General features: G+C 38.3%; 2 protein-coding genes across 4 annotated transcripts in view; both read left to right on the top strand.

Annotated features, from left to right (window-relative positions):
• PPAT (phosphoribosyl pyrophosphate amidotransferase) overlaps positions 1-5,634 on the top strand; it is a 42,340-nt gene extending 36,706 nt beyond the window's left edge. Inside the window, exons 7-11 of the mRNA XM_079305924.1 lie at positions 144-295; positions 1,501-1,628; positions 1,932-2,153; positions 2,904-3,024; positions 4,250-5,634. Of these exons, the coding sequence (XP_079162050.1) occupies positions 144-295; positions 1,501-1,628; positions 1,932-2,153; positions 2,904-3,024; positions 4,250-4,419 (793 nt within the window). The 3' untranslated portion in view covers positions 4,420-5,634. The remainder of the gene's footprint in view (positions 1-143; positions 296-1,500; positions 1,629-1,931; positions 2,154-2,903; positions 3,025-4,249) is intronic.
• A 1,761-nt stretch (positions 5,635-7,395) lies between these two features.
• On the top strand, positions 7,396-23,452 carry AASDH (aminoadipate-semialdehyde dehydrogenase). 3 transcript variants are annotated; one of them, XR_013774309.1, is made up of 14 exons: positions 7,396-8,354; positions 9,520-9,640; positions 10,321-10,661; positions 11,432-11,624; positions 12,220-12,461; positions 13,763-13,869; positions 14,325-14,497; positions 15,006-15,198; positions 15,714-15,832; positions 17,135-17,972; positions 19,066-19,229; positions 19,810-19,935; positions 21,131-21,301; positions 22,346-23,452. XR_013774309.1 is itself a non-coding variant. In XM_079306122.1 (14 exons), the coding sequence occupies exons 1-14, from the start codon at positions 8,125-8,127 to the stop codon at positions 22,742-22,744; spliced, it is 3,378 nt and encodes a 1,125-aa protein (XP_079162248.1). In that variant the 5' UTR covers positions 7,398-8,124; the 3' UTR covers positions 22,745-23,452. The 3 variants fall into 3 exon arrangements, 2 of the variants coding, with proteins under 2 accessions (XP_079162248.1, XP_079162249.1); XM_079306122.1 differs by having other exon boundaries at positions 7,398-8,354; positions 21,170-21,301; XM_079306123.1 differs by lacking the exon at positions 7,396-8,354 and having other exon boundaries at positions 9,525-9,640; positions 13,763-13,848; positions 21,170-21,301.
• Positions 23,453-23,661: the final 209 nt, after the last annotated feature.

Here is a 23,661-nt window from a genome sequence, read left to right as displayed (position 1 = left end):
TCAAGTCAAATCCTAAGATAGAAGTGAGTTGTCATGTTAGGATGTTCAAAAACATTTTTCCCTTCAGTTGCCTCTTGTTTGTATTTCAGAATTGTCATCCAGTTTCAGGACATTTTCAGCTTCTCTGTATTTCTTTTTTCAAGGTACTATCGGGAGGTCCTTCCTGGAGAGATTGTGAAAATATCCAGACATGATGTACAGACACTGGATGTTGTACGAAGATCTGAAGGAGATCCGTCGGCATTCTGCATCTTTGAATACGTTTATTTTGCAAGACCAGACAGTATTTTTGAAGGTACAAAAATGTTACATACAGAGCTCTTCCCTAAATACTGCAAAATGTTAAAATGTTATCCTGGAGCACAATGACTCTGGGATCATAGTCAAGTATCATTGAATATAAGCTTACAGAGCACAGCTGGACAAAATGGGCTGGCAAAGCTTTTGAAATAAAGCTCATCAGGAGGTGCATGTAACATCATCTCCCTGATTCTGGATGTGGATACAGCCTCAGATAGGCTGCCTGCATAGTCCTGAAGGAGGGATGAAAAGAGCCATGAACATGATTAAGGTAGATGAAATATCTTTTCCAAGTGAGAGACTGAAGAAATGAACTTAAATGGTTCTTGGGAAACATTTTAAAAATTGGACTTGTGAAACAGGATTTACAATATAACTTTATTCTGATAATTTTCTTTGCAATAAGTGTAATTTCAGGAAGATGCTTGTCATTTAACTTGTAAATCTATGCATTGTCAGTGTAATGCTTTTATTATTATTTCAACAGAAGCCCTAAAATCCTAGCCAGGACTCATATATGGCAAACAACCTCTTCATTGCTTTCCAGGGACATGCTATCCATCGATTCAGTACAACTCCCCACCCTTATAAAGCCAGTTTCACTCCAAATTCCTTTTCTTTCATGATCACCTTGCCCTTCAGTATCCTCACTTCTCACATTCCTTGGTACTCCTGCTGTAGCTTTTGTTATGTCTCACTTCATCACAATACTTCCAGTTCTTTCCCACGTTGCAAAGTTTTTAGGGCCTTAAAAGCTTCTGAGTCCCCTTATCCCCTTACTAAATTCAGGGTGAATTTTGCCAACTGATTCAAAGTCAGTAAATGGACAGAAGCAAACAGAAGGATTGCATAAATTTTGTCTGGTGAAAAAATCAGTTTAAAGATAGAATATGCATGTTATGAACAGGCAGGCGTAATTTCTATTTCTTTCCTCCTGCAGACAGATTTTGTAATATCCACAGGACCTTTAGTTAGTTACCCAGTTAGGACAAATTGGATTTTAATTCTCCATGTAGTGATACAAATGTGAATGTCAGAATGTGACATAATGGAAGGAAATAAAAAATGACCTTATGACCTTAGTTATTGAATTTTTCTCACTGACTTCTATGCCTACAAATTGACACACAAATTCATACAGAAAACTGAGAGGAAATCTGAATCATGCATACCAAGAAAAACACTTCTTTCTATTCTTAGGTCAGATGGTGTATTCAGTCCGCAGAAGATGTGGGCAGCAGCTTGCTATTGAAGCACCTGTGGAAGCAGACCTGGTCAGCACTGTTCCAGAGTCTGCAACTCCAGCAGCTCTTGGTTATGCTCAAAAGGTATACATTACCTTGCTCCTTTTTCTCCCCCAAGCATATTTATACACATCTCTTTTTGTAATGGACTATAATGATGTGGGCTGTTAGAGTTGCATATTGACAAAGCACTGTATCTTCAGTACACAGGCTATCCCTATTAAATCCCCTGTGTTGTTTTTTCTGTCATTATTCATCTGTTAAACATTTTAAACATTTTTTGATAACTGTCAAGTCATACTAAGTCCTAAGGTCACTTTAAAAAACAGTAAGTGAGACTGTCAAGTCCTTCTGTATTAATTCTGTTTAACTGTCTCCTGTTTGCAGTGTGGACTACCTTATGTTGAAGTACTCTGTAAAAATCGATATGTAGGGAGAACATTTATCCAGCCAAATATGAGATTACGGCAACTTGGTGTTGCAAAGAAGTTTGGTGTTCTGTCTGATAATTTTAAAGGCAAACGAGTTGTTATCATTGATGATTCAATTGTGAGAGGCAATACCATTTCACCCATAATAAAACTACTGAGAGAATCAGGAGCCAAAGAGGTAAGTTAATTTTAAGTCAGTACAATACAGATGTAAATAGAAAATGATGGGCTTGTCTTTGTGTGTACTGTTGTTGTTGCCTTATTTAAAAGGGCAAATATGAAAAAAAACCCCAAACAATGGCTAGTGTGTGTTTATTGTGAAGATAGGTTAAGAAGGTTCTTTTGTATGAGTGTGACTTTTGGGTGATTGATGTGACAGAAACAGGTCTCCACTTACAAAGCACTATCTGGCAAATAAAATAGAATGGAATACAAATTAGTTAAGATCAAAAAACCAAGTATTCCTGATGTGGGACCTGTGGAAGTGCAAAAAGTACAAGCATATACTGCCGTAAATACCACATATCTTAAGTCACCAGAGCACCATTTTTTTCAATTAATAAAGATTTTTAAAGCAAAACAGTGTGCAAATCAGCACACTGGAGCAAAAATGTCCTGTATAATGTTTGATTTTGTAAGCTGAAACTCATTTATCAAGAAGTGAATACCACTGAAGAGAAGTAAAATCAGGATGGAACCTTCTAAGAACAGTAGGAAATAGCGTAAAAAATGAGTTCTAAAGCCATCTTACCTTCTTCCTACTGTGTTGGCATCTGAAAAACTTTATCTTACTTTTAACCCTTCAATGATTTCTGTGCAGTGCTGTGTTCTGTTCATTATCACTGTGCAGAATTCAGACTTTGCTATTATGTTATGATCTCCTGACTGTCAACTAATATCAGCCTGTTTTGAAACTATTTTTATTCAGGTGCACATCCGTGTAGCTTCACCTCCCATAAGATTTCCTTGTTACATGGGAATAAACATTCCAACTAAAGAAGAACTCATTGCCAACAGACCTGAATTTCATGATCTTGCAAACTATATAGGTAAATGCTACTGTCTTTTTATTTTCTTGTAAGAGTTGTCAACTGTATTTTATAATCTACTTCAAAATAAAGCAGAACATATCAAGGCACCAGTGGCAAAACTGAAAAAATAACTGTAAGGTTGGTAAGCTAGGTTTCTGCAATGTGAGTGCTCTATGGATCAAACTAATTCAGCTACATACTTTTTATTAAACACAGGGAGCTGTGTTTGTCAAAATAATAGAAACTATTAGAATAATTGCATAAGCATACGTTGCAAATAAAGCATGTCAACAAAGCTTTCCAACACTTAAAGCTCGTTCTGAGAAACTTCACAAAAAGGAGCTACTGCAGTCAAAATACCAGGAATAAGTAGTGAAAATCTGTTCTATAATAAAAAGTGGGTGTAGTTTCACTTTCAAGAGATATTAATAAAAATATATTCATGATTTTTAAACAGCCACTGAATTTTCTACAAATTGACATTTACGTAAATAATTTTAACTGCATTATGTATTTCACTTTGAAAAAAATACATTTGAAACCAAAGAATGTTAAAAACCTTCTGAAATTTTGAGTTGTGTTTGCAGCAGAACAAAAGAAAGATCAAGTTATGTTCCACTGTAAACTCTGATTTCATGTGTTAAAACACTTACTTTTACTGTCTAGTACATGCAATGAAATCTTTTTCCAAAAATTATTGTGAAGGTGAATGGAAATATTTCAAGTAGGATCTCGTTTTTAAATATTATTCATCACATGAATGCAAAGGATAGAAAAGTAATGATATGAAAGGCTATCAAACATTTCTACTGCCAGAAAATTTTCAAAAATTGCATAATTTTTTTTTAACATGATGGTCTTCCCCTCCTCCAGGTCCCAGAGAGGCTTGGTAGTCCTTGGTACTCAGATTTGGGAAGCACTAGCCACACACATATCTAGTTCCAGACCTGAACTAAGATTAACTCTGCGAATAGTACAAGGTGTCAGGGAGTCTTAGTACACACTCTGGGCTTTGCTTGTTTTTGCAGTAATGTGTCACATATTTGTTCCCAACAGAACCTTCTGTCTAGATTTCAGTGAGTCTGCCCCCTGCACAAAGAATTTAAGAATGGCAAGACATATTACAGTCTTAAAATTTTTAATTCTCTTTCATAATCCATATGACAATGTGACTGCATTTTCAAAGAACATTGGATTTGGTACAATATTGCAGCTTTAACTGATGACCCTTTATTTCTTCTAGGAGCAGACAGTGTTGTCTATCTTTCTGTGGAAGGGCTGGTATCATCTGTGCAAGAAAGCATCAAAGCAAGACAAGAAAACAACCCTAAAACCCACAAGTCACTTATGGGAAAGCTTGGTCATTGCACAGCGTGTCTCACTGGAGACTATCCCGTTGAGCTGGAATGGTGAACTTTCAGTGGATGGACAGCAGTTCATATGTTGTTGAATGTGCCTTTATCAGTGATGCCTTCCAGCTCAAACAGCCTTGCATTTAGGTCAAACAGAAGACAGCTAACTAATTACTGTTACTAAAACACATCTTTAAGTCTGATGTGCTGATGAAAACAATGTAAGTAGATTAAAATACAAAATCATATAGTTTTGATGCACACTTGTGCCTTCTATTTTCTCACAAAATGCTATATATACCAAAGTTTTTTTAATTATGTAGAAGTCCCAAAGTTTGTTGCTTTGGTCCTGTCCTAAAAACTTCCCCATTAGATTTGTTCACAAAGCACAAATCATGTGATGATGTAATTTCAAATTATCATAGTCTTAATGCAAAAGCATCCGAAGTTTGCTTTTCTCCTTAGGAAAAATACCAGATTCTGAAGAATGAAACTGCTTCCTTAGCAGTTGTTGCTTAGGCTTTTTAACAACAGAAGTATCTAACTTTTGCATACAGCCTTTTTTAATTGAGACCTTTGTAACAGATTCTATGCACATGATGTCTTAACATGATTTTTAAAAATGAAGACTCAGGGAAGTGCTCAGCCAAAAGCTCTCTAGTTTTGTAACTTTAAAATTCTGTTTTAGAAGTTATGTAATTACATTATCTTTGTGTGCTTCTATCAATTGCCAATACCTTGTGGAAGAAGATAAAAATACTTGGCACTGCCATTCTTTTTTGTTCTACACCTTGTTTTCTCTGGGATAAGTCTGCCAATTTCTGAAATGTCCTTTTCATTTGTCACATCCAAAGTAAACTAAAAGAAAATCCCAACTTTCCATACTTAACAGTAAAAATGATGTATCAAATGAAGGTCATGAGTTGTTTTGGATATAGTCTTATTTTACTACATTACTGCTGTTAGAATAAATGTAATGTTTAAAAAACTCAAGTGTTCTGAAGAACCAGTAGCTGTTAAATACATTGTGTTCAGTTGGTCACAATTACACAGTGACTGGTATGCAGGAAGATCACTTGGATAATTAACCACTAGCTGAAAATGGAAAAGCACCTTTTCAAAACTATTGCAAATTTCCGCACAATTTAAAAAATATTTTGTATACCTCAGTCTTTCTCACTGAATACTAGCAACTTTAGATTGTCTATTTAATACTGTGTGTTTTGGCCTTATAATTGTTTGTGACACTGTTGAAAAAATAAACAGAAAAGTTTAAGAGCTTCTTTCTTCCCCATCATCTTCCATAGAGTTGAGAACTACAAGATTGCTAATTAAATTCAAAAGGGAGTTTTATGTGGGATTTGTAAAAATTGTGCCTGATTGACATCACAACACAAAAGTCCTAGCTTGAAAAAGCATGTAAATACACATGCTTTAATGAAGTCAAGACTGTGATTTCTGCATTGCAATCAGAACCTGCCTACAGCCAAACCTATGGGAGAACCTAGATGTGATGAGCAAGGGGCTCTTACCAGCTGCTTCACCAGCACCCAGATCTGCATATTGGGAGATGTATGTGGATCTCTTTTAATTAGCAGGTTTGGTTTTAACAACCCTAACAATTCATCTGGACAGTAAATTGAACAAAACCAGAACACAGCGAACACTGACCACACCCTCTTCCAGATTAACCAGGAAGGAGTATGAAAAAAAACCAGAAAAGCTATTGTGAACATTTCACTGTTCTTTCTCACCCTCGAAAGAAAATAATTTTCAGAAGGGCTAAGTTGAGCTCTTAGATTACAAATATATGTGAGGAGCCCTTTATACATGAGATAAACATTCAGATGCACATGATATATAACAAGTCTACCTGTCTAATTGTCCACTGGACAGACTGGAAATTAAACTTGTGCAAATTCTGTTTTAATGTGCTTTCAGCAAAATGCTCTTTTTGAAGTCCAGTAATCATTGCTTTAATGTGATTTGAGCATTGAGTGGCATAGTTCTAATTTAAAATAAAAATTAGACCCATTGCCTTTCCCCCCCTTCCACATTATGGAAATGAAATTGTTTGCTACTCTAAGCACTGTAATTTTTTAATGCACTGCAACGCTGAATCTGTGTTATGTATTTTTCAAAATCCTACGTTAAACAGGAGACACTTTTCAAGTGTAATTTTATTGTGACAGCTGGATTTATGCTTCAGGTTACTAGACTCTCTTTATCACATACAGCCAACACACACATCAGAGAGTGTGCAGAAGGAGAAAACTCTGGCTTTAGGTGTCGCTATTTGCATTACTGTTTTACTATGAAACCGTTTCTGCTGTATTACCAATGTGCAACCGTGCCAAACTATCACTTAGAGAATGTGACAAACAGTAGAAAGCTGGTATGCTCCCATGCAAACATTAAAAATGGTTGTGAACTAGTCTTCTTGTTCTTTCGTGTGAGAAAGAGACTTATTTAAATAAGACACCGTGAATGCGCCTCGGAGCCTAAGAAAATAATCTACTGCGAGGGTGGTGAGGCACTGGCACAGGTTCCCAGAGGTGTGGATTCAGTCAGGCGGGATGGGCCTCTGAGCAGCCCTAGCCTAGTGACAGGGGTGCCTGCACAGTGAGCAGGGTGTTGGAACTAGAGGATTGTTAAGGTCGCTTCCAATCCTTAACATTCCGTGTTGCTGCGACTTTGTGTCATTAAATCACGCACGCTGCGCCCAGGGCGGTACCGGTGCCCCCTTCCCAGCAGGGCTCCGCTACCCCCACCCGCACTCGCCGCTGGCGGCCCTGAATCGCAGCGGCGGGAGCGCAGCTGCCGTTCGCCCCGCCGGGAGCCGGGCGGGGGCTGACTCGGGGGCCGCTCCAGGCACAGCCCAGGGGCCGCTGCAGGGGCCGCTCTCGGGACAGTCCCGGGACGCTCCAGGGATCGCCCGCTCCCAGCACACGGAAGGGCGAAGCTCCCGCCCCACAGGCCGGATGTGACGCCCCCGCCCGCCCAGCGGCGGCAGGATGGGCCGTACCACCTTCTGGGCCGGAGGGGGACGGGCACACGGCGACGGACACGAGTGAACCATGAGCGTCGGGGGAGGAAACCTGTCTTTCGCCCGAGCCATCTGCATTTGTTTTATGCCCTTCCCCATGTCTGCCGGGGACAGCAGAGAAGCCTTTGGAGCGCTCGCTGTTCCTCTCTCCCTCCCTCCTTCCCTCAGGAAGCAATGGCGCAGGGCTCCAGCGGAGCAGGCGCTGCTGTGGATAGCCGAACGGCGCGGCGGCCGCTGGCCAATGAGAGCGCGGCATTCCCGCGTTCCGCCAATCGGAGACGCCGCCGCTGCCGCTGGGGCGGGGCCAGCAGGGCACCGGGAGGTGCCGCGGGCGGGGAACCGCAGGAGCGCCGGGAGCCGCCGGGCCGTGCCCGTCCCGTGTGGAAACGGGGTAACAGGAATGAGGGGAGCGGGGCCACAGCCGGATCCGGTCACCCGTCCGGGCCTGGCGGGAGGGCTCGCGGGGCAGAAACGGGCACCAACACGAGCAGTGCCCCAAAGGTTCACGTGTTGTGGGTTTCTGCTTGTGAAGGAGGGATTCGTATTTCACAATTCCATTGAAAGAGTTACTAATTAAGCTGCGTTAGTGAAATTATTAATTCAGTGGTGCCCAGCTTTAAAAATACCAGTGTAACGGTGAGGATCAAGCCGTTCCTGTCCCAGTGGAGACTCCGGCTGTGCGGCTCCACAGCGCGGTGTGTTCCCGCAGGGCTCGGGGCCATGCTGCTGCAGGAGCTGGTGGCCCGGGCGGCCCGCCTGCACCCGCACCGCGCCGCAGTCTGCTTCCATGGCTGCGCCGGGGCGCCTCCAGCCTGCCACACCTACGACACCGTGCTCCAGCTTGCCCTGGAGCTGACAGCCTTCCTTCAGAAGCACTGTGACCACCAAGGCAAATGCGAGATAGGCCTTTACTGCTACCCGGGAATAAACCTGCCGTCTTGGATCTTAGGGTAATGGTGTGAATACTTGCACTTTGTGTTGGATTTTTAAGGGTCATCTCTGCTAAAACAAATTTTTCAGTTTGTTTATGTAGTAATAGCATAATAGTACAGTGGCATCAGAAGAGGTACCACAGTGGACTATAAGGTTTCCAGTGGAGTGAGCAAGCACTGTAATCATAAATGTCCCACAAGCACTGAGGAGCTTTCTCACCACTCAGGCAATGCGTTTGGCCCGTGCAGCAGGTGGCTCTGGGATGTTGTGCAGGCACCATCCCTGGAGGTGTGCAGAGCCTGACTGGACAAAGACCTGAGCTGGTCTGGTGTCACAGCTGGCTCTGCCTGAGCAGGAGGCTGAGCTCAGGTTACTGAGGTCATTGCTGCCAGATTTGTCCTGTATCCCAATGATATACTGAGTATACTAGTGGTATTACTTACAGTACAGGACATACATACAGTATAGAACCCAACAGCAGAGCAAACGTGAGGGGTTTTGGGGTCGGTTCATACTTCAGTCGCCGCTTACACGCGTTGTTTTTCGGGGCGGTAGCGAGTTCCAGCGCTGGTGGTTATCCCGGAGCGCCGCTGCGGGGCCGGGAGCGGGAGCGCAGGCACCGGGAGCTCCTCCGCCTGCATGCGGGAGAGAATCCCAGTGCGGGAGAGAATCCCAGAGCCCAGGCACTGGGAGCTCCTCCGCCTGCATGCGGGAGAGAATCCCAGTGCGGGAGAGAATCCCAGAGCCCAGGCACTGGGAGCTCCTCCGCCTGCATGCGGGAGAGAATCCCAGTGCGGGAGAGAATCCCAGTGCGGGAGAGAATCCCAGAGCGCAGGCACTGGGAGCTCCTCCGCCTGCATGCGGGAGAGAATCCCAGTGCCGGCTTAGATTTCCTTACGTTCTTTGCACTCGTGAAAAGGTGTTTTCGGCTTGCAGGCTTTGGGTGCTTTTTAGAATCTCTTTATACATGGTGTACGTGCATATATGGAAGGTTATATTTATGTTTCTAGTCAATACTAGAAGGTTTTAAAACATGATGCTGTTGATGTCAATTACCTTTTGTAAAAACTGACTTGCTTGGCTAGAAATAATATTGAATGAAGTATAAAAGAAATTTTAGCTAAATCAAAGAGGATTTTCTTGGGTTTTTTAAACTTGTTTAAAATATTTTTGTTTTATTAGAATCCTTCAAGTTCCAGCTGCCTATTCACCTATTGATCCAGATGCACCAGCAACCATATCCACGTACTTCATACAGAAAAGCAATCTTCAGTATATTCTTGTTGAGAATGACAAAGTAAATGTAAGTGTTCAGGCATCTCTAGGAAGCATTAAAGGGCAATTTCAACGTGTGTAGATATGCAGATTGAATTCTGTTTTAATAGGCTTGGATGGAGTGCTTTTGTTTTTCATGGTTAAAGGTTGTCTTTCTTATTCAGAAAAGAACATCTTTAAAATCGTAAGTACAAAATGTCTCTTCAAAATAATTGCCTTCTTTCCTGTTACACTGTTGCTCAGGCAACTTGTTGGGCACTGATATTGGAAGACTTTTCCAGACTTGTTTCTTTATATGTCAATGCTAAGAGCTGGAAATCTGCAGTAGTTAAAAAAGCATTTAATACTTGAGTTTCTCTTTGTCTAACTCATTCCAAATCTTGTACCCTCACTCATTGCAAAGGGAATAGTCAAGTTACAGTTCAGATTCCTTGGTCTTCTGCAGCATTCTTTTGTATATTTTCCCTTTCTTTTTTTCCATTGCACAGATAACTGTTTATATTGCATTTATGAAGTCTGTGTTCATTCATATTTACTTTATAGAAATATATGAGCTTATAACTGTCTGATGTGTGTCATCCAAAAATAGAGGTATGAAAAAATCACAGCTTGTTTGTATGAAATGCTGTTTTTATTTCATTGCAAGCAGTAGAACAACAGCAGTGCCTCCTGAGTTCCACTGTTTGAATTGTTCATTTTCTCTTGCAGAAATTTCGGATGTCCCATGCTGGCTGTTTTTCCCACAATTCCTCTGCCATAGAACATATTGGTTTAACTCTCTTCCAAATGAGCCCAAGCAGCACTGATTTCAGTTCAGAAGTAGACAATATAAAAAGTAAATGTGAACATTCCAAAGCTGTGGATAACTCACAGCCAGGATATACTGTTTGCCGAGAGCAAACTGAAGTAAAATCATCAGAAGCAGGATACATGGACGCTGGTCAGAAAGGCACCTTAGCATATGTCTTGCATACATCAGGAACTACAGGAATCCCCAAAATAGTCAGAGTGCCTCATAAATGTATAGTGCCTAATATTCAGCATCTTAAGTAAGTGTGATTTTCAGTTTTCCTTTCAAATGCTTTTACAGATTTGCTTTGTTTTTAGGATTTTTTTTAATACTTCAGAGGAGTGTATGTAGTATTTTTGTGGGCACCGCTTCACTTCTTCCTCCCTATCCACCTTTGCAGATTTTTTGCTTTTATTTCCAAGTAGAATCATATAACATTTTATTTCTCTATCAGTATTACACTTAAATGGTGCTTTGCCTTCCTTTTGAGGATTGTGCTTCAAATAGTACACTGTTGCTCTAAGTTTTGCACTGTCGTCTGGCTGGTGGCTTAAAAGAAATAGACAATAAAATTAATCATTTGTTCATAGTTGTATTTACTGTGCTCTCTAGTTCTTAAGTATAATTCCTTTTTAGGCTACCAAGTTTCTTTCTGTTTCATTTAATATTAAAACAAAGCTATTATGAAAAGTACAATATTTTTTTATTTCTTGTATTTTCCTTTCTTCTTATTTGCCTTTTCTTTCTTTATATTTTTTCTTTTTTAATGAGCATCTCTTATTTGAAATATGCCTTTTAATGAACTCTATTGATGTGTAATATAGTGGGTATCTTTATAAAACACATCATTAGTGAAATGAACAGTTACAGTCTGGGAGCTCTTGCTCAAATTACCTTTCTACATATTCAGAGCCCTTTAGATCTGAGCTTTGCTGATGCATTTCTTTCATGCTTTCTTTCTTTCTTTCAGCTGGGAAGGGTTTTTTGACTGTATGATCAGATTTGCAAATCCTAGCTTTCTTGTTTTAGATCCATATTTAAGATCACACAGGATGATGTGCTATTCCTGGCTTCTCCTCTCACATTTGACCCATCTGTGGTTGAATTGTTCATGGCTCTGACAAGTGGAGCCTCTATTCTGGTTGTACCAAACACCATTAAAATGATGCCCATGGAGCTCTCTGCTGCTCTGTTTCAGCACCACCACGTGACAGTGTTACAGGTAGGCAAAATCTAAATGTCTCCAGTGTCTTCTTCTCACCTTTGCAAATATGTACTACGTTTTCATCAGCCTAGAATCTAGTGTTAATAGAACAGGAGTTTCTATTTATGTAAATCAAGGACAACCCAGAATCTGACATCCTAGGAATTTTTAGTGTTATGTAAGCTCTTTAAATATGCAGATTAATCAGATGTATAGGTTATATTTATGCTGTAGCATTCTGGAATGAAGGGAAAAAAGGCTTAAGCAATAATATGAAGAGAATACTGTATTGCTTTCTGTTTCCAAGTAATTAACATAAGAACTAATGTGTATGCATTTGAGGTAATAGCTGAGATAAAAGGGAACCTGTAACACACCTGAGTAAAGAAAAAACCTTTGCAGAAGAACATGGGATGATGCTGGTAGTACTCATTGAAGGCCTTATAAGCAAGAGAATGTCACAAAACACTATTGTGATGGTTGATATGTAGATGTTTTAAAGTACATCCATAATATAGGTATGCAGCAGATAGGTAGAGCAGGAAGAGAGGTACACATGCACTGATAAAATGTAACAGGTCTTTCTCTTTTTTTAAAAATATGTATCATTCAGGCAACACCAACTCTTCTCAGGAGGTTTGGAGCTCACATTGTTAAATCAAGAGTATTGTCTGCAAATACTTCACTTCGTGTCTTAGCCCTTGGTGGTGAAGCATTTCCTGTACTGAGTCTCTTGAAAAGTTGGAAGCACAAGGAAAACAAAACAAGTATTTTTAATCTCTATGGTATTACTGAAGTGTCAAGTTGGGCCACTTGCTACAAGATTCCTGAGGAGGTTTTTAGTGCTGATTTTAGGTAGGAAAATCCACCATTCTTAATGGCTTGGCATGTGAATGATGAAAATCACCAGAAATAGAACCTCAGTCTCCTGTTACCAGGGCTACTGAGTCCTCATGAGTGTTTATAATGGTAGAAGTTACATTTGGGTTTTATGTAGAAACAGACTAAATCATTATTTCATGAGCCTGTACAGCCCCCCTTCCCTATTTTAGTAGTGTGGATGACAGATATTTGTCCAAAGTGGCTCACCCAAGGTTTCACAGTTATTTTACTTAAACTTCAAGAAGTATTTTCTTTTTATCACTCTGTCATATTTCACTCAGTTTCTGACTTGTTTGATTGATTGGCATTTTTTCTTCATATTCTTTTATAGAGTCATGAAAGGTGCTTCCTGTTATCTCACTGTCTCATTTTCTCTCTGAAATGTGTGATTATACCATGGCATAATAATTATACATGCAGTTTGAGTTAAATGTGTCCTACAAAATGGGATAGTCTGCACAAATGATGTGATATATTAACCTGGTGCTTAAACCCTTGGAGACTAGAAATGGTAGATTGTCATGAAGTGTTATTCAATTCTCATATAAAACTAATTTTCTCCGAGTCCAAACATACAATTTAATACTTTAAAATAGAAATTTAATTGGAATCCATGCCAAGTTATTTAAAGTTGTTTTAAGTTTTGCTTTACTGGAGAAAATATATTATTCTGTGCTCCCACTTTGAAATAGTTTCTACATTCAATAAATGAGGTCCTGCAACTGCTTGAAAAGGCTGGAGAATCAAGGTAAAAAAAGAGTTGGTCAGTAGTTCAAGAGAAGACTATAATAGATGCATGACATTGAAATGACAGTTTCTTGTATTCAGTACTGAACATTTTCTAAATCTTTTTCTGAAGTTTTCTTAACTTACTTATTAAAATAGAGTAAAAGCTCAAATTTGACAGGGAAAAATGAGTTAGAAAGCAGTTTCACATGCTTTAATTGGTTAACTTGATGGATATTTCAATCTGGGAAAATTAACTTAAGTGCTTGGTGTTCTCTCAGGGTATTTCAAGGTCTGTTCAGGCCTTATTTTCTGTAATTCTCTGGGGTTTCCTGATGTATAATAGACAGCCATGCACACTGATGAGATTTTTAATTTTTAATAAATGGATATGTTTTTAAAGAAGAAGCATTTGCATAAAGAAGTCCCAAGTATCTGCCTTTGCTCTAATGCCAGTCTTTTAAAAACTACATGATACCTGGTTTCTTGGACAGTTATTTAGTGTTCAGAAGACAAAGACTTCTGCTGTTTCTCTCTAATATATTTAGAATGGATTTTCCTGTACCTTTGGGATCACCACTCCTTGGAACAAAACTTGAGGTCAGAGATGCCAATGGATCTGCAGTTCTTGAAGGCGAGGGACAAGTATTTATAGGTTATTTTATGTTTCTAATTCGTCGAAGATATTGTTCTTAATTGATTGAGTTTTAATAATATATTTATTCTTCTACTTGATATTTGCCTGTGATATACAGATTAGTTAGCATTTTAAGTTCTGATTGGGCTGGGAATCTTCTGATAGAATTTTATGTTGTTGGAATGATGAACAGGAAATTACCATAATTTTATCTTCTGACTCTGCCTTCATTATATTGATTTCTTTTTCCATTCTTTTATTTTGACATTTTCAGCTGAAGTAATTTCTGTGTATAAGCTGAATTGACTGCATGGCCAAAATTGTACATTGCAGAAGTTTGCATGTTGATAATAATATTTTAATATTTCTTATAATGCATGGTAAAGTTTAAGATAATTTGATAAAACACTCTTTGTCATTTTCATTTACAGTTAGCTATTTAATATATATGACCACAGTCTTTTTTTGTGTAGGTGGTGAAGAACGAATCTGCTTTCTTGATGATGAAATAACTGTGCCTCTGGGTACAATGAGAGAAACAGGGGATTTTGTAAGAGTGAAGAATGCAAAGTTGTTCTTCTTGGGTCGGAAAGACAATCAGATTAAACGTCATGGCAAACGTTTTAATATTGAATATCTGCAGCAGGTAAGTGCTCATATCCACAGAGTAGAGTATGTCACTTATAAAAGAACACATTGTTATCATCAGAAATGGGTATTTGCTTGGTTTCAGATGACTTTTAGGAGTCTAAAGGAATTTGGAGGGTGTATTGTAAAAAATCTAGTCACGTAATTTAGAGAGGAGTTTGTTCTGAGTTTTTGGGAATCTGTTTTATTGTGTAGTTTCTTCTAGGAGAATTGAGAACTATATAAGCATCTGAAAAGTACTGGGTATAGTGATTGTTCTACAAGATTGAGTGTCAGACTCCTAGATTAAGTCTCATTCATGGCATTTTGGCAAATTATACATTTATCTCTGAGTTTGTTTTTATGTGAAGTGCAAGCTTCAGCTACAAAAGAAAGTATTTCATAGTATGTAGGAATGTAAGAAAAATACAGTTTTTAAGGATGTGCACTTTTTTCATTGTTTTTTGCTTCTTTTACTCTATTGATGAACTGCATTTCAAAGCAAGGCTAATGTTTTTTAATTACAGGTTGCTGAAGATCTTTGCCAGGTAGAAGCTTGTGCAGTTACCTGGTATCAACAGGAAAAACTTATCCTGTTTGTTTTACCCAAAGATGATTTTGAAGAGAGAGAAACACTTAAGGAACTCCAGAAGCATCTACCAGCTTATGCAGTCCCTGATGAGATTGTAGTGATTAAAGCTTTGCCTTTAACATCTCATGGTAAATGAAGCCATTTAGAAGCCTTGCCACTTGTTTTAATGGTATCCATTGCCTTTTAAAATTATTTTTTTTATTCCACAATATACAGTATCTAATTTGTGCTTTTAGAACATGTACATTAGATAAGTGTTACCTAGCAGGAAATAATGGCCATGTATTATTATGTTTTCTTGATGAAGTTTTGTTTGAGAATCAAAGAATAGTGGAAAAATCAATTTAGTTTTAACACTGCACATTTCTTACCTCAGTTGCTCCTGTTGCAGTCTGCAACAGAACCCTCACTTCTGCAGAGGAAAAGCCAGGCCTTGAAGGTGGGATTAGGTGGGAGGGGTAAATTTTCAAAAACTTTATTGGGTTTCTTGAATTGACCAACTGTGTAAAAAAAGGCAGATATAGTAGAGTATGAGTATGGAAATACATACAAGAATACAATGACTGTTTGGGCAGAGCAAGTTTTGAAAGTGCTAATACTAAAAGAGCAATGAAAAAAAAATCATCCTTTATTTTCTACAAAGGCAAAGTTGATATATCTGAACTGAACAAGATTTACCAGAGCCATCTAAACTGCAGAAGGCGTGACAGTAAGCTGAGTGGCGCAGAGGAACTGTGGGAAAGATTGCTGTATTTATGGAAGGTAGTATTTTGAGCTGCCTTTTTATCTTTGCAAGTGGATCATTATACATGTGTCAGGAATTAAACAATTTTAAGAAGTATGACTAATGCAACCAGAACTTTCTAAGCTGCCTATAGATTTAAGCAGTACAGCTCTTTTCTGTTCAGTTAATACTTAAATATAGCTGCTCTGCAGTGGCCAAGAGGGAGTAATTTATAATTCTCTATCAGATAAAACTGCAGGCTCTGAGGTGTAAGCAATTAGCATGGAAAGAATGTAGTCTGTCAGTAGCTTTTTGAATGCTGTTTCACATGCCAAAAGAAGGTATCACTAAAGAAAACAAGGAACTGGGATGTGGAAACTTTGTAAAAAAAGTAGCTACTGTGTTAGTTGAGTTTCTTATTTCTCAAGATAATTATACATTGAAGAGTCCTTATTTTAAATAGGTGGCACAGTTGCACAACTGTGTCTTGGACTGCCTTGCATTGTTTCTAAATTTCTGTGCTAAGATTTGTTTTTCAAGGCATTGAAATATGATGCCAAACAGTATTACTTTGTTTTTCAAATGTGGTGTTACAAGTTTTACCTGAAAGTGGGATTAGCTGTGGCCTCGACCTGAACAAGTAAATGTGGAGTATTTATTTGTCTGTGCTGGTCTTTTTCACATGGATGTTTATGAAGTGATAACCCAGGGGATTGGATGTGCTCTAGACCCATTATGGACAACAGAAGTTGGCCTTCAAAACCAAAGGGTATGGGCTTGACAGCCAGACTTAAAAAGGAGGTGCAATGAGAGGCAACACAGTTATTGCTGTTTATTGTAGTTACAATGCCTTCATGAACTGAAGGACTTGTAACTTCAAAAGTAGGTAGGTAAGTAGGTTACTTAAATAATTCAGAAGAATAAAAAACAGTTTATATAAGCTTTATTATTAAAATCAAACACCTAAACTGATTTTATCAAAAGGCATGTTTTATCTGCAAAGTTGTCATTGACAAATGGTATTGAAAATGGCCAATCAATATATAATTCAATTCCCTTTAATTCCTTAGACTGCAGAATTGAAATTGAGCAAGACATTTTGTAGTACAGAATTAGTATTTCCCTGTTTCTCCATTCCTCCCCGGTTCTTGTTCTATCAGTCCCACTGTTGGCACTAACATTTTTCAATGATTTCTTGCAGAGTAGTGAATTTTCTCAGTTGTTGATTTTTAGCATAATTTCTAGGTGTTCAGATAGATTCTACCCCACCTTAGGTTTTATGTGTGTGACATGATATAACTCTTATGGACTAGTACCTCTCTCCTTCCTTTCTTCTCTAGTCTGCCCTCAGTCTTCCATGTGATTCCACTGGAATTTCTAAAGATGCAGTATTTCTATACAGTGGTGGAGACTCCCTCAAGGCCCTACGATTTTATGAAGAAATTGAGATGTTGGTAGGCAAAGCTGTGCCTGGACTCCTTGAAGTTATTCTCAGCCACTCAATTGAAGAGGTTTACAGACATATTCTTAAAATGCTGTTTCCAGATGAAGAGCAATTAATGAATCCTGACAATGTTGTGAAAAGAAAATTGAGAGGGAACAGTGGAGAGGAATTCCTTGGAAAATATATTAAACTGGCATCTGAAAGAGATCTTGAGATTGCTTCAGGATTCATTCCATTTATTGCACTGAACAGAGGAAATCATTTTTTCCCTGTGAATTTTACCAAGTCTTCTATGCAGCCCAAAAATATAGTACAGGTAGGAGTGAAGCCACTACAGCAGCCATCCTTTCTGCATTCCAAGACTTCAGGTGCAATGAAAAGCTATGTGCAAGGGTCTGAACTGGAAAACCGAATTTTAACACTTGAAAACAAGGCAAATAAAAATGACCATTTCTCTCTTCAGCAAATCCATGCAGAATGTAGTCATTCATCAGTGGCAGAGGTGGCATTGTGTGTGAGGTGGAAGTCAAACACAAGAAAATGTGTTGATGCTTCACCCCTGGTTATAATACCAGCTAAGGAAGAAGTATCTGCATCTGTGTATGTTGGCTCTCACTCCCATGCAATGCAGGCAATTGATCTGGAATTGGGAGAAATAAAGTGGGAGAAGACCCTTGGAGATCGTATTGAATCTTCTGCCTGTGTATCCAAGTGTGGAAATTTCATTGTTGTGGGTACGTATTCTGTTTCAGCCTTCATTCTAAATTCCTTTTTCTGCTACATGCAAGATAAATGACAGAGAATTATATTTCTTATCTCTGGTTGTCCTCCATCCATCAACTTCTATATCTGCCTCAGAACTAATTTGTTGTAAAATAGAAACAGAAGTAATTTAAGTTTCATGATAACTAGTGATGGAGCTTATCTAACATAAACATTTGTGGTTTATTGTGTTCCTGTTTTTTAATAAGGAATAATCAATGGCTACAGTTTCTTTTTTAGTGGTAGATTAAGGTGTGACATTTAAATTGTTTTTTGGGGTTTTTAAAAGTTTTTTTAAAGTATGGAAAGGTAATGCAGTCTTAAAATATCTTCGTAGATTGAGTTAGAAATTAGTACATGGTACCTAATATTATTTTTCACTAAGTTTAATTATCTCATTTGACTCTGCTTTTTGGAAATGTAAAGAACGTGTTTGGATATTTTTTGGTTTTGTCATATCTGTTGTCAGCAGAGTTGCCATTATTTGTCTTAGTGTCATCTCTTTAGCTAGTTCATCTACATCACTGGTTAGCACAGATGTCCAAGTAGTGATGTTTTTTAATGCAAATGCAATTTGCTATCTTTTTATTTGTATTTTGATTGCTGTTCACTCTTGATAATAAAATTGAATATTTCGTTAACATGAAGGAGTTTCTATGATGACAGTTTGGTTCTCATTAGAAAACTTATAAACTTTATTCTTTTAACACCTTTGTTTTCAGAAACAAAACCTAGATAAAGAGGTAGTTTAAAAAAATTTGTATTCTTTCTTTTCAGCAACGTGCTATGTTTTCTAATATTGTTACTAAAAATTTTGATAGAAAGGCAGTGAAATAAGTATATTCTAAATGTAACTTATAGAAAAAACACAGAACAATCATCTTCGACTGTATCAGCAAAAACCTTTGAGCTAAAAACAAGAGAAGCTTTTGAAATTATTTTGAAATTCTACTTTATGAATAATCTTACTTCTTTCCAGTAGTGATGCAACTAGCAGCATAAGTCACACCATAAATGCAAATAATCATTATTCTTTTTTCCCCCATCATGTTTTATTCCACATAGGTTGTTATGATGGCTTAGTGTATGTGCTTCAAAGCAGAGATGGAGAAATACACTGGACTTTTGCCACAGAAGACACTGTGAAAAGCTCTGCAGTTGTAGACCCTTCCAGTGGACTGGTCTACATTGGATCCCATGACCAACATGTGTATGCTTTGGATATTTATGTAAGAACACTGACTAACTTTTACATGTAGAACAATAAATATCCAATTTAGACTCTATTTATAGTGCACCAGAGGAAGCTCCACTGGTGTTACTGTACTTAGAAGTCCACAGTCACACTTTTGAAAGTTAGGCCTGTAGTAAGGGAGGCTAGGGTTATGTGACAATAAACAATTTTAGTGGTGCTCTCAGTTGTGGTTCTTGTGTTACTAGTCCTGGTTGATACCAAATCTTAAGTTTCTTAGTTACTAAATTCTCCATGGTTGTTTCAGAATAGGCTGCCTAGCTAGAAATATAACTGTGGTTTTCTGATGGGGAAAGAATCTTACATTCTGAACAAGAAGATGGAAGGAGATGGAAAATAAAAGGGACAGATACTGCCTTTTCATTAGCTGTATTTATTATATTTACTTTAGCCAATGAGAAGTGTTGCTCTCATGGCATGTAGATCACTTCTTAACTAGTGTTTGCTGAGTAAACACAGTATTTGATAATGTTTGATATTCAGAGGTCTTTGTAAACACAATGAGCTCTAACTCCAATTGCAAAATTATTTATTATTATTTTTTCTTCTATTTCCAGAAAAAGGTGTGTATATGGAAGTTACATTGCGAAGGTGGAGCTGTGTTTTCTTCTCCTTGTCTAAGTTCTTTTCCACATCATCTCTATGTTGCTACACTAGGAGGACTATTTTTGGCTGTTAACCCAGTATGTATCTTTGCTTACATCTTTCATCCTGATCTCAAGTTTAAATGAGACTAAATGTATTTCTGAAGTTAGGATTGCTGTTCTAATGAAAGGGAAGATGATCATATATTACCATGAAATATTTTTCACTTGGGGGCATTACAGTGGTATACAAGGTTACCATAATACTTCCCATGCTTCATAAATCTGTATGGTGATAAGGAGAACTGAAGTGACTTGCTTGAATTCACAGGCTGACCATAGGCCACAGTTGCAGTCAGTTTCTTGTAACTCCCATATCAGTAAAACCAATGAGGGAGAGCAAGTCTATAGATTTATTTCCTACTCCCCCCTCCTTTGACAGTATGATTGGAAAAAAAAATGCAGAAATCAGAAAAGAATGCAGAAAGAAGCCCCTTCATTCTTCTTACTGTTTCCCTCCCCATATTTAAGAGCTGTCCTTTTAATCTCAGTATGCAGTTCTGTTAAAGAACTGAGGAAGTGGCATTCTTGATAGATATGGAGCAATTTCATGGTTTTCTGAGGCATTGTTGGCTTACAGCTGGTCCTGCCTGATAAAAGGAACAGGGATTTGAAGCAGCTGTTAATGTTTTTGTACTCACACAACACAGGGCATCAATCCTAATCACCTTTATCTTCCACCCACTATGACTGTCCTCAGTAATAACCAGTCTACCATTAGAAAACCAGTGTGTGGTTTTGCAGCAAGAGTGGGCCATGCTTAAAAAAAGATATTTTTTATTCTGTAATCCACAGTAACAGGTACTTGAGGAACACACCTACAAGTGAGTCTGCACCTTCCTATTTCTATGAATAATCCTAATTCATGGGGAACGTGCAGGATTCAGTAGGAATGCATTGTGACAGTCATAGATAGTGAGTTGCAACGTCCTAGAGTTTCAATATAACTTGATTCCAAGGTGTCTCTGCTTCATTGGTCCTTGTCACATACTGAGCAGCAGGGAATGAAACAGAAAATTGAATCTGGCATTTATTAGAACTACTGATAGTACACTACTAATTATCATTATTACTTTGCCTAGGTTGAGGAAGAAAATTAGTTTTTGATTACATTTTTGTTTTATGTGGATTTTGTTGTAGTTGGTTTGGCTTGGGGATTTGGTTGTTTTTTCCACACTACATAAGGGCTGGGTCAGGCAGTGATGGAAGGGTTGTTTTGTGCTGTTTCTTACAGTTGTGTTAAGCATCAGATATTCCATGCTGCCACTTACAGGTGATGGGGACTAAGATTTGGAAAAGCAACCTTGGAAAACCACTCTTCTCCTCTCCTCACTGCAATGAGAACTATGTCTGTGTTGGGTGCGTGGATGGAAACTTACATTGTTACACACATTCTGGAGAAAAGGTAAAAGTGTTGTTGGTTTTTTTATGTCCATCACAAAACCCTGAATAACTTTATTAGGACTGTGTTTTGAGGCTTAATATTGACATATACCTTTTTGTGAACCAAACAGAAGTACCTGTTGTTAGAAAGGAGAAAGTAGAAAAACTGTTTGCCTAGGGTAGTCCATGCAGTTCATTGCAAAATCACAAGCTCAAGTTGCCTGATGCAGTAAGAGAATTTTTAGTTCAGATCTTATACCCAAAGTAAATTGTCAGGTGTAGTGCCAGGAAATGGAATTATTTAATTTGAAGTTTTTCAATCATGTTTAAGGTATCTCTTCTATAATATGGTGGTTATTGAGGAGTAAAAGTTTCTTAGAATTTTTATGCATTTATCAAAATCTGCCAAATCATACTTCTGGTAAAATAAATATGTGCCAGCCTTCACATTGAATTAAATGAGAGTATTTCTTTTTATCTCCTCAGAGATAAATGTAGTTTGTATCTGGTGTTAAAACAGCTGACACCATTCATTTGTTGGCCTGAAATGCAGTATACATGGCAATTTTTAAGCCTTTTCTGATTATAAAATACGTGTTATTCCATCCGTGCACTGCTCTCTGCTTGTAGCAGTGTTACAGAACTGATACTCTCTTGAGGAGGGATCTGCACATTGTTAGCATAAGCAGAAGAAATATGTTTTACAAAATGAGTATCTGCCTTTCTGGCAAAGAATGACATATTAACAGGATTCTTGATGTTCATTACTAATTGTACAAGAGCCCAAGAATATTCTTTTCCCAAACTGGCCATTTTTATGTGGATCTCACTGAAGGTAGCAACTCTTCCCTCTTCCACATCTATTTTATGAGACTTCTATTGCTTACTCTCTGTGTAAAACCTAATTTATAATTTGTCAAGGATTTACCAGCCCTCACTGAAATCTAATATACTTTTGAAATGAAATGCTCTTCTGTCAACAGCAAGTCTATTAAAAAATCACAGTTGCCGCAAAACTGATAATGTAAGAAACCTTTGATAATGGGTGGTTGTGTTCTTTCTGTAGGTTTGGCAATTTTCCACTAATGGGCCAGTGTTTTCATCTCCATGCCTCTCAAGTTTAACTAAGCAAGAAATATTTTTTGGCTCACACGACTGCTTTATCTACTGCTGTAACATGGAGGGTAATTTACTGTGGAAATTTGAAGCCACTTCAAGTGTATATGGAACACCATTCATTTTCCAAAGTGATGACTTAAATAAGAAAATTCTCTTGGCAGCAGTATCTACAGATGGCAAAGTGTGGATCCTGAATGCCAAGAGTGGAACAGCAGAAGGAGTAGATAAGCTTCCAGGAGAGGTTTTCTCTTCGCCTGTAGTATGGGGAACAAAGCTTGTTGTTGGCTGTAGAAATGATTATGTTTATTGTCTAGATCTGTATATAGCAGGAAACAATAACAGCTAAGATGCTAGGCTGTTTCATTTTTGTTGTTTATGTTTGTAAACTAGGAGATCACAGGTGCTCTCTACCCCTCTGCCCATTTTGCTGAGATGCTGCCTGCAGGGTTATCAGGAAGGATTTTGCATCAGGGAGTGTCCCGTGGTGGAGGGAGGATGGCTGCTCAGCACCTTGCCATACAGGGGACAAAATGTGTAAGGTGCCATATTCCACAGCTTGGATAGCAGGTTGTCTCCAAGGGAGGAGTGTCTTGCTTTCTCTGAGTCCCTCCTCCCCTGTGCCTGGCTCTTCCTTGCACCAGACTAGTGTTCATCTGTCTGTCAAGATTTCTGTGCCTGGCAGGCTAGCCCAAGTCCTTTTTTGAATCTAACTTTCAACTTGGTTTCTGGGGACATAGCCTGAACTTCATATACCTGGAAGGAGCAACCTCTTTACTACAATTTGTACAAACAGAATAGTTACTAGGCCCATCATGGATTAATTAATCTAGCATAAACTTAAACTCCATTGAATTTAGTGGAGTTGCCTCTTGTATTCTAAAGTGGAAATAACAATATAAATATTTATTAAATTTCAATGAAGGAACAGTATGAGTTCCAATCTGAAGTGTGCCCTGCTCAAATCAACCACTGTCAAATAATTTTTAAGATATTTAAAAGAATGCTGTTTACATTGTCTTCACAAGAACTGTTAATAAAAGGTTGTGTAAATTGGGTTTTGTGTTCTTTAATACCTTAGAAATAAGTACCAGGGGTCTTGGTAATGTAAATCAAGTACTTGCAGTGGCAAAAGTACACTGAGAGCATTTCCTGAGAGCCTTCTAAAGGAAGTATAATAGAAACTCTTATCTTACTTTCTCTCATGAGCCATCTACTTTGAATCCTGTGTAGCACGGAGTAGATTTGTAGCACTGTAAAAAGTTC

The sequence above is a fragment of the Erithacus rubecula genome (assembly GCF_903797595.1).
Source record: "Erithacus rubecula genome assembly, chromosome: 5".
In the NCBI taxonomy this organism is placed as follows: Eukaryota; Metazoa; Chordata; class Aves; order Passeriformes; family Muscicapidae; genus Erithacus; species Erithacus rubecula.
Note: the sequence above shows the minus strand (reverse complement) of the source record. Positions and strands in the feature narration are given on the sequence as shown.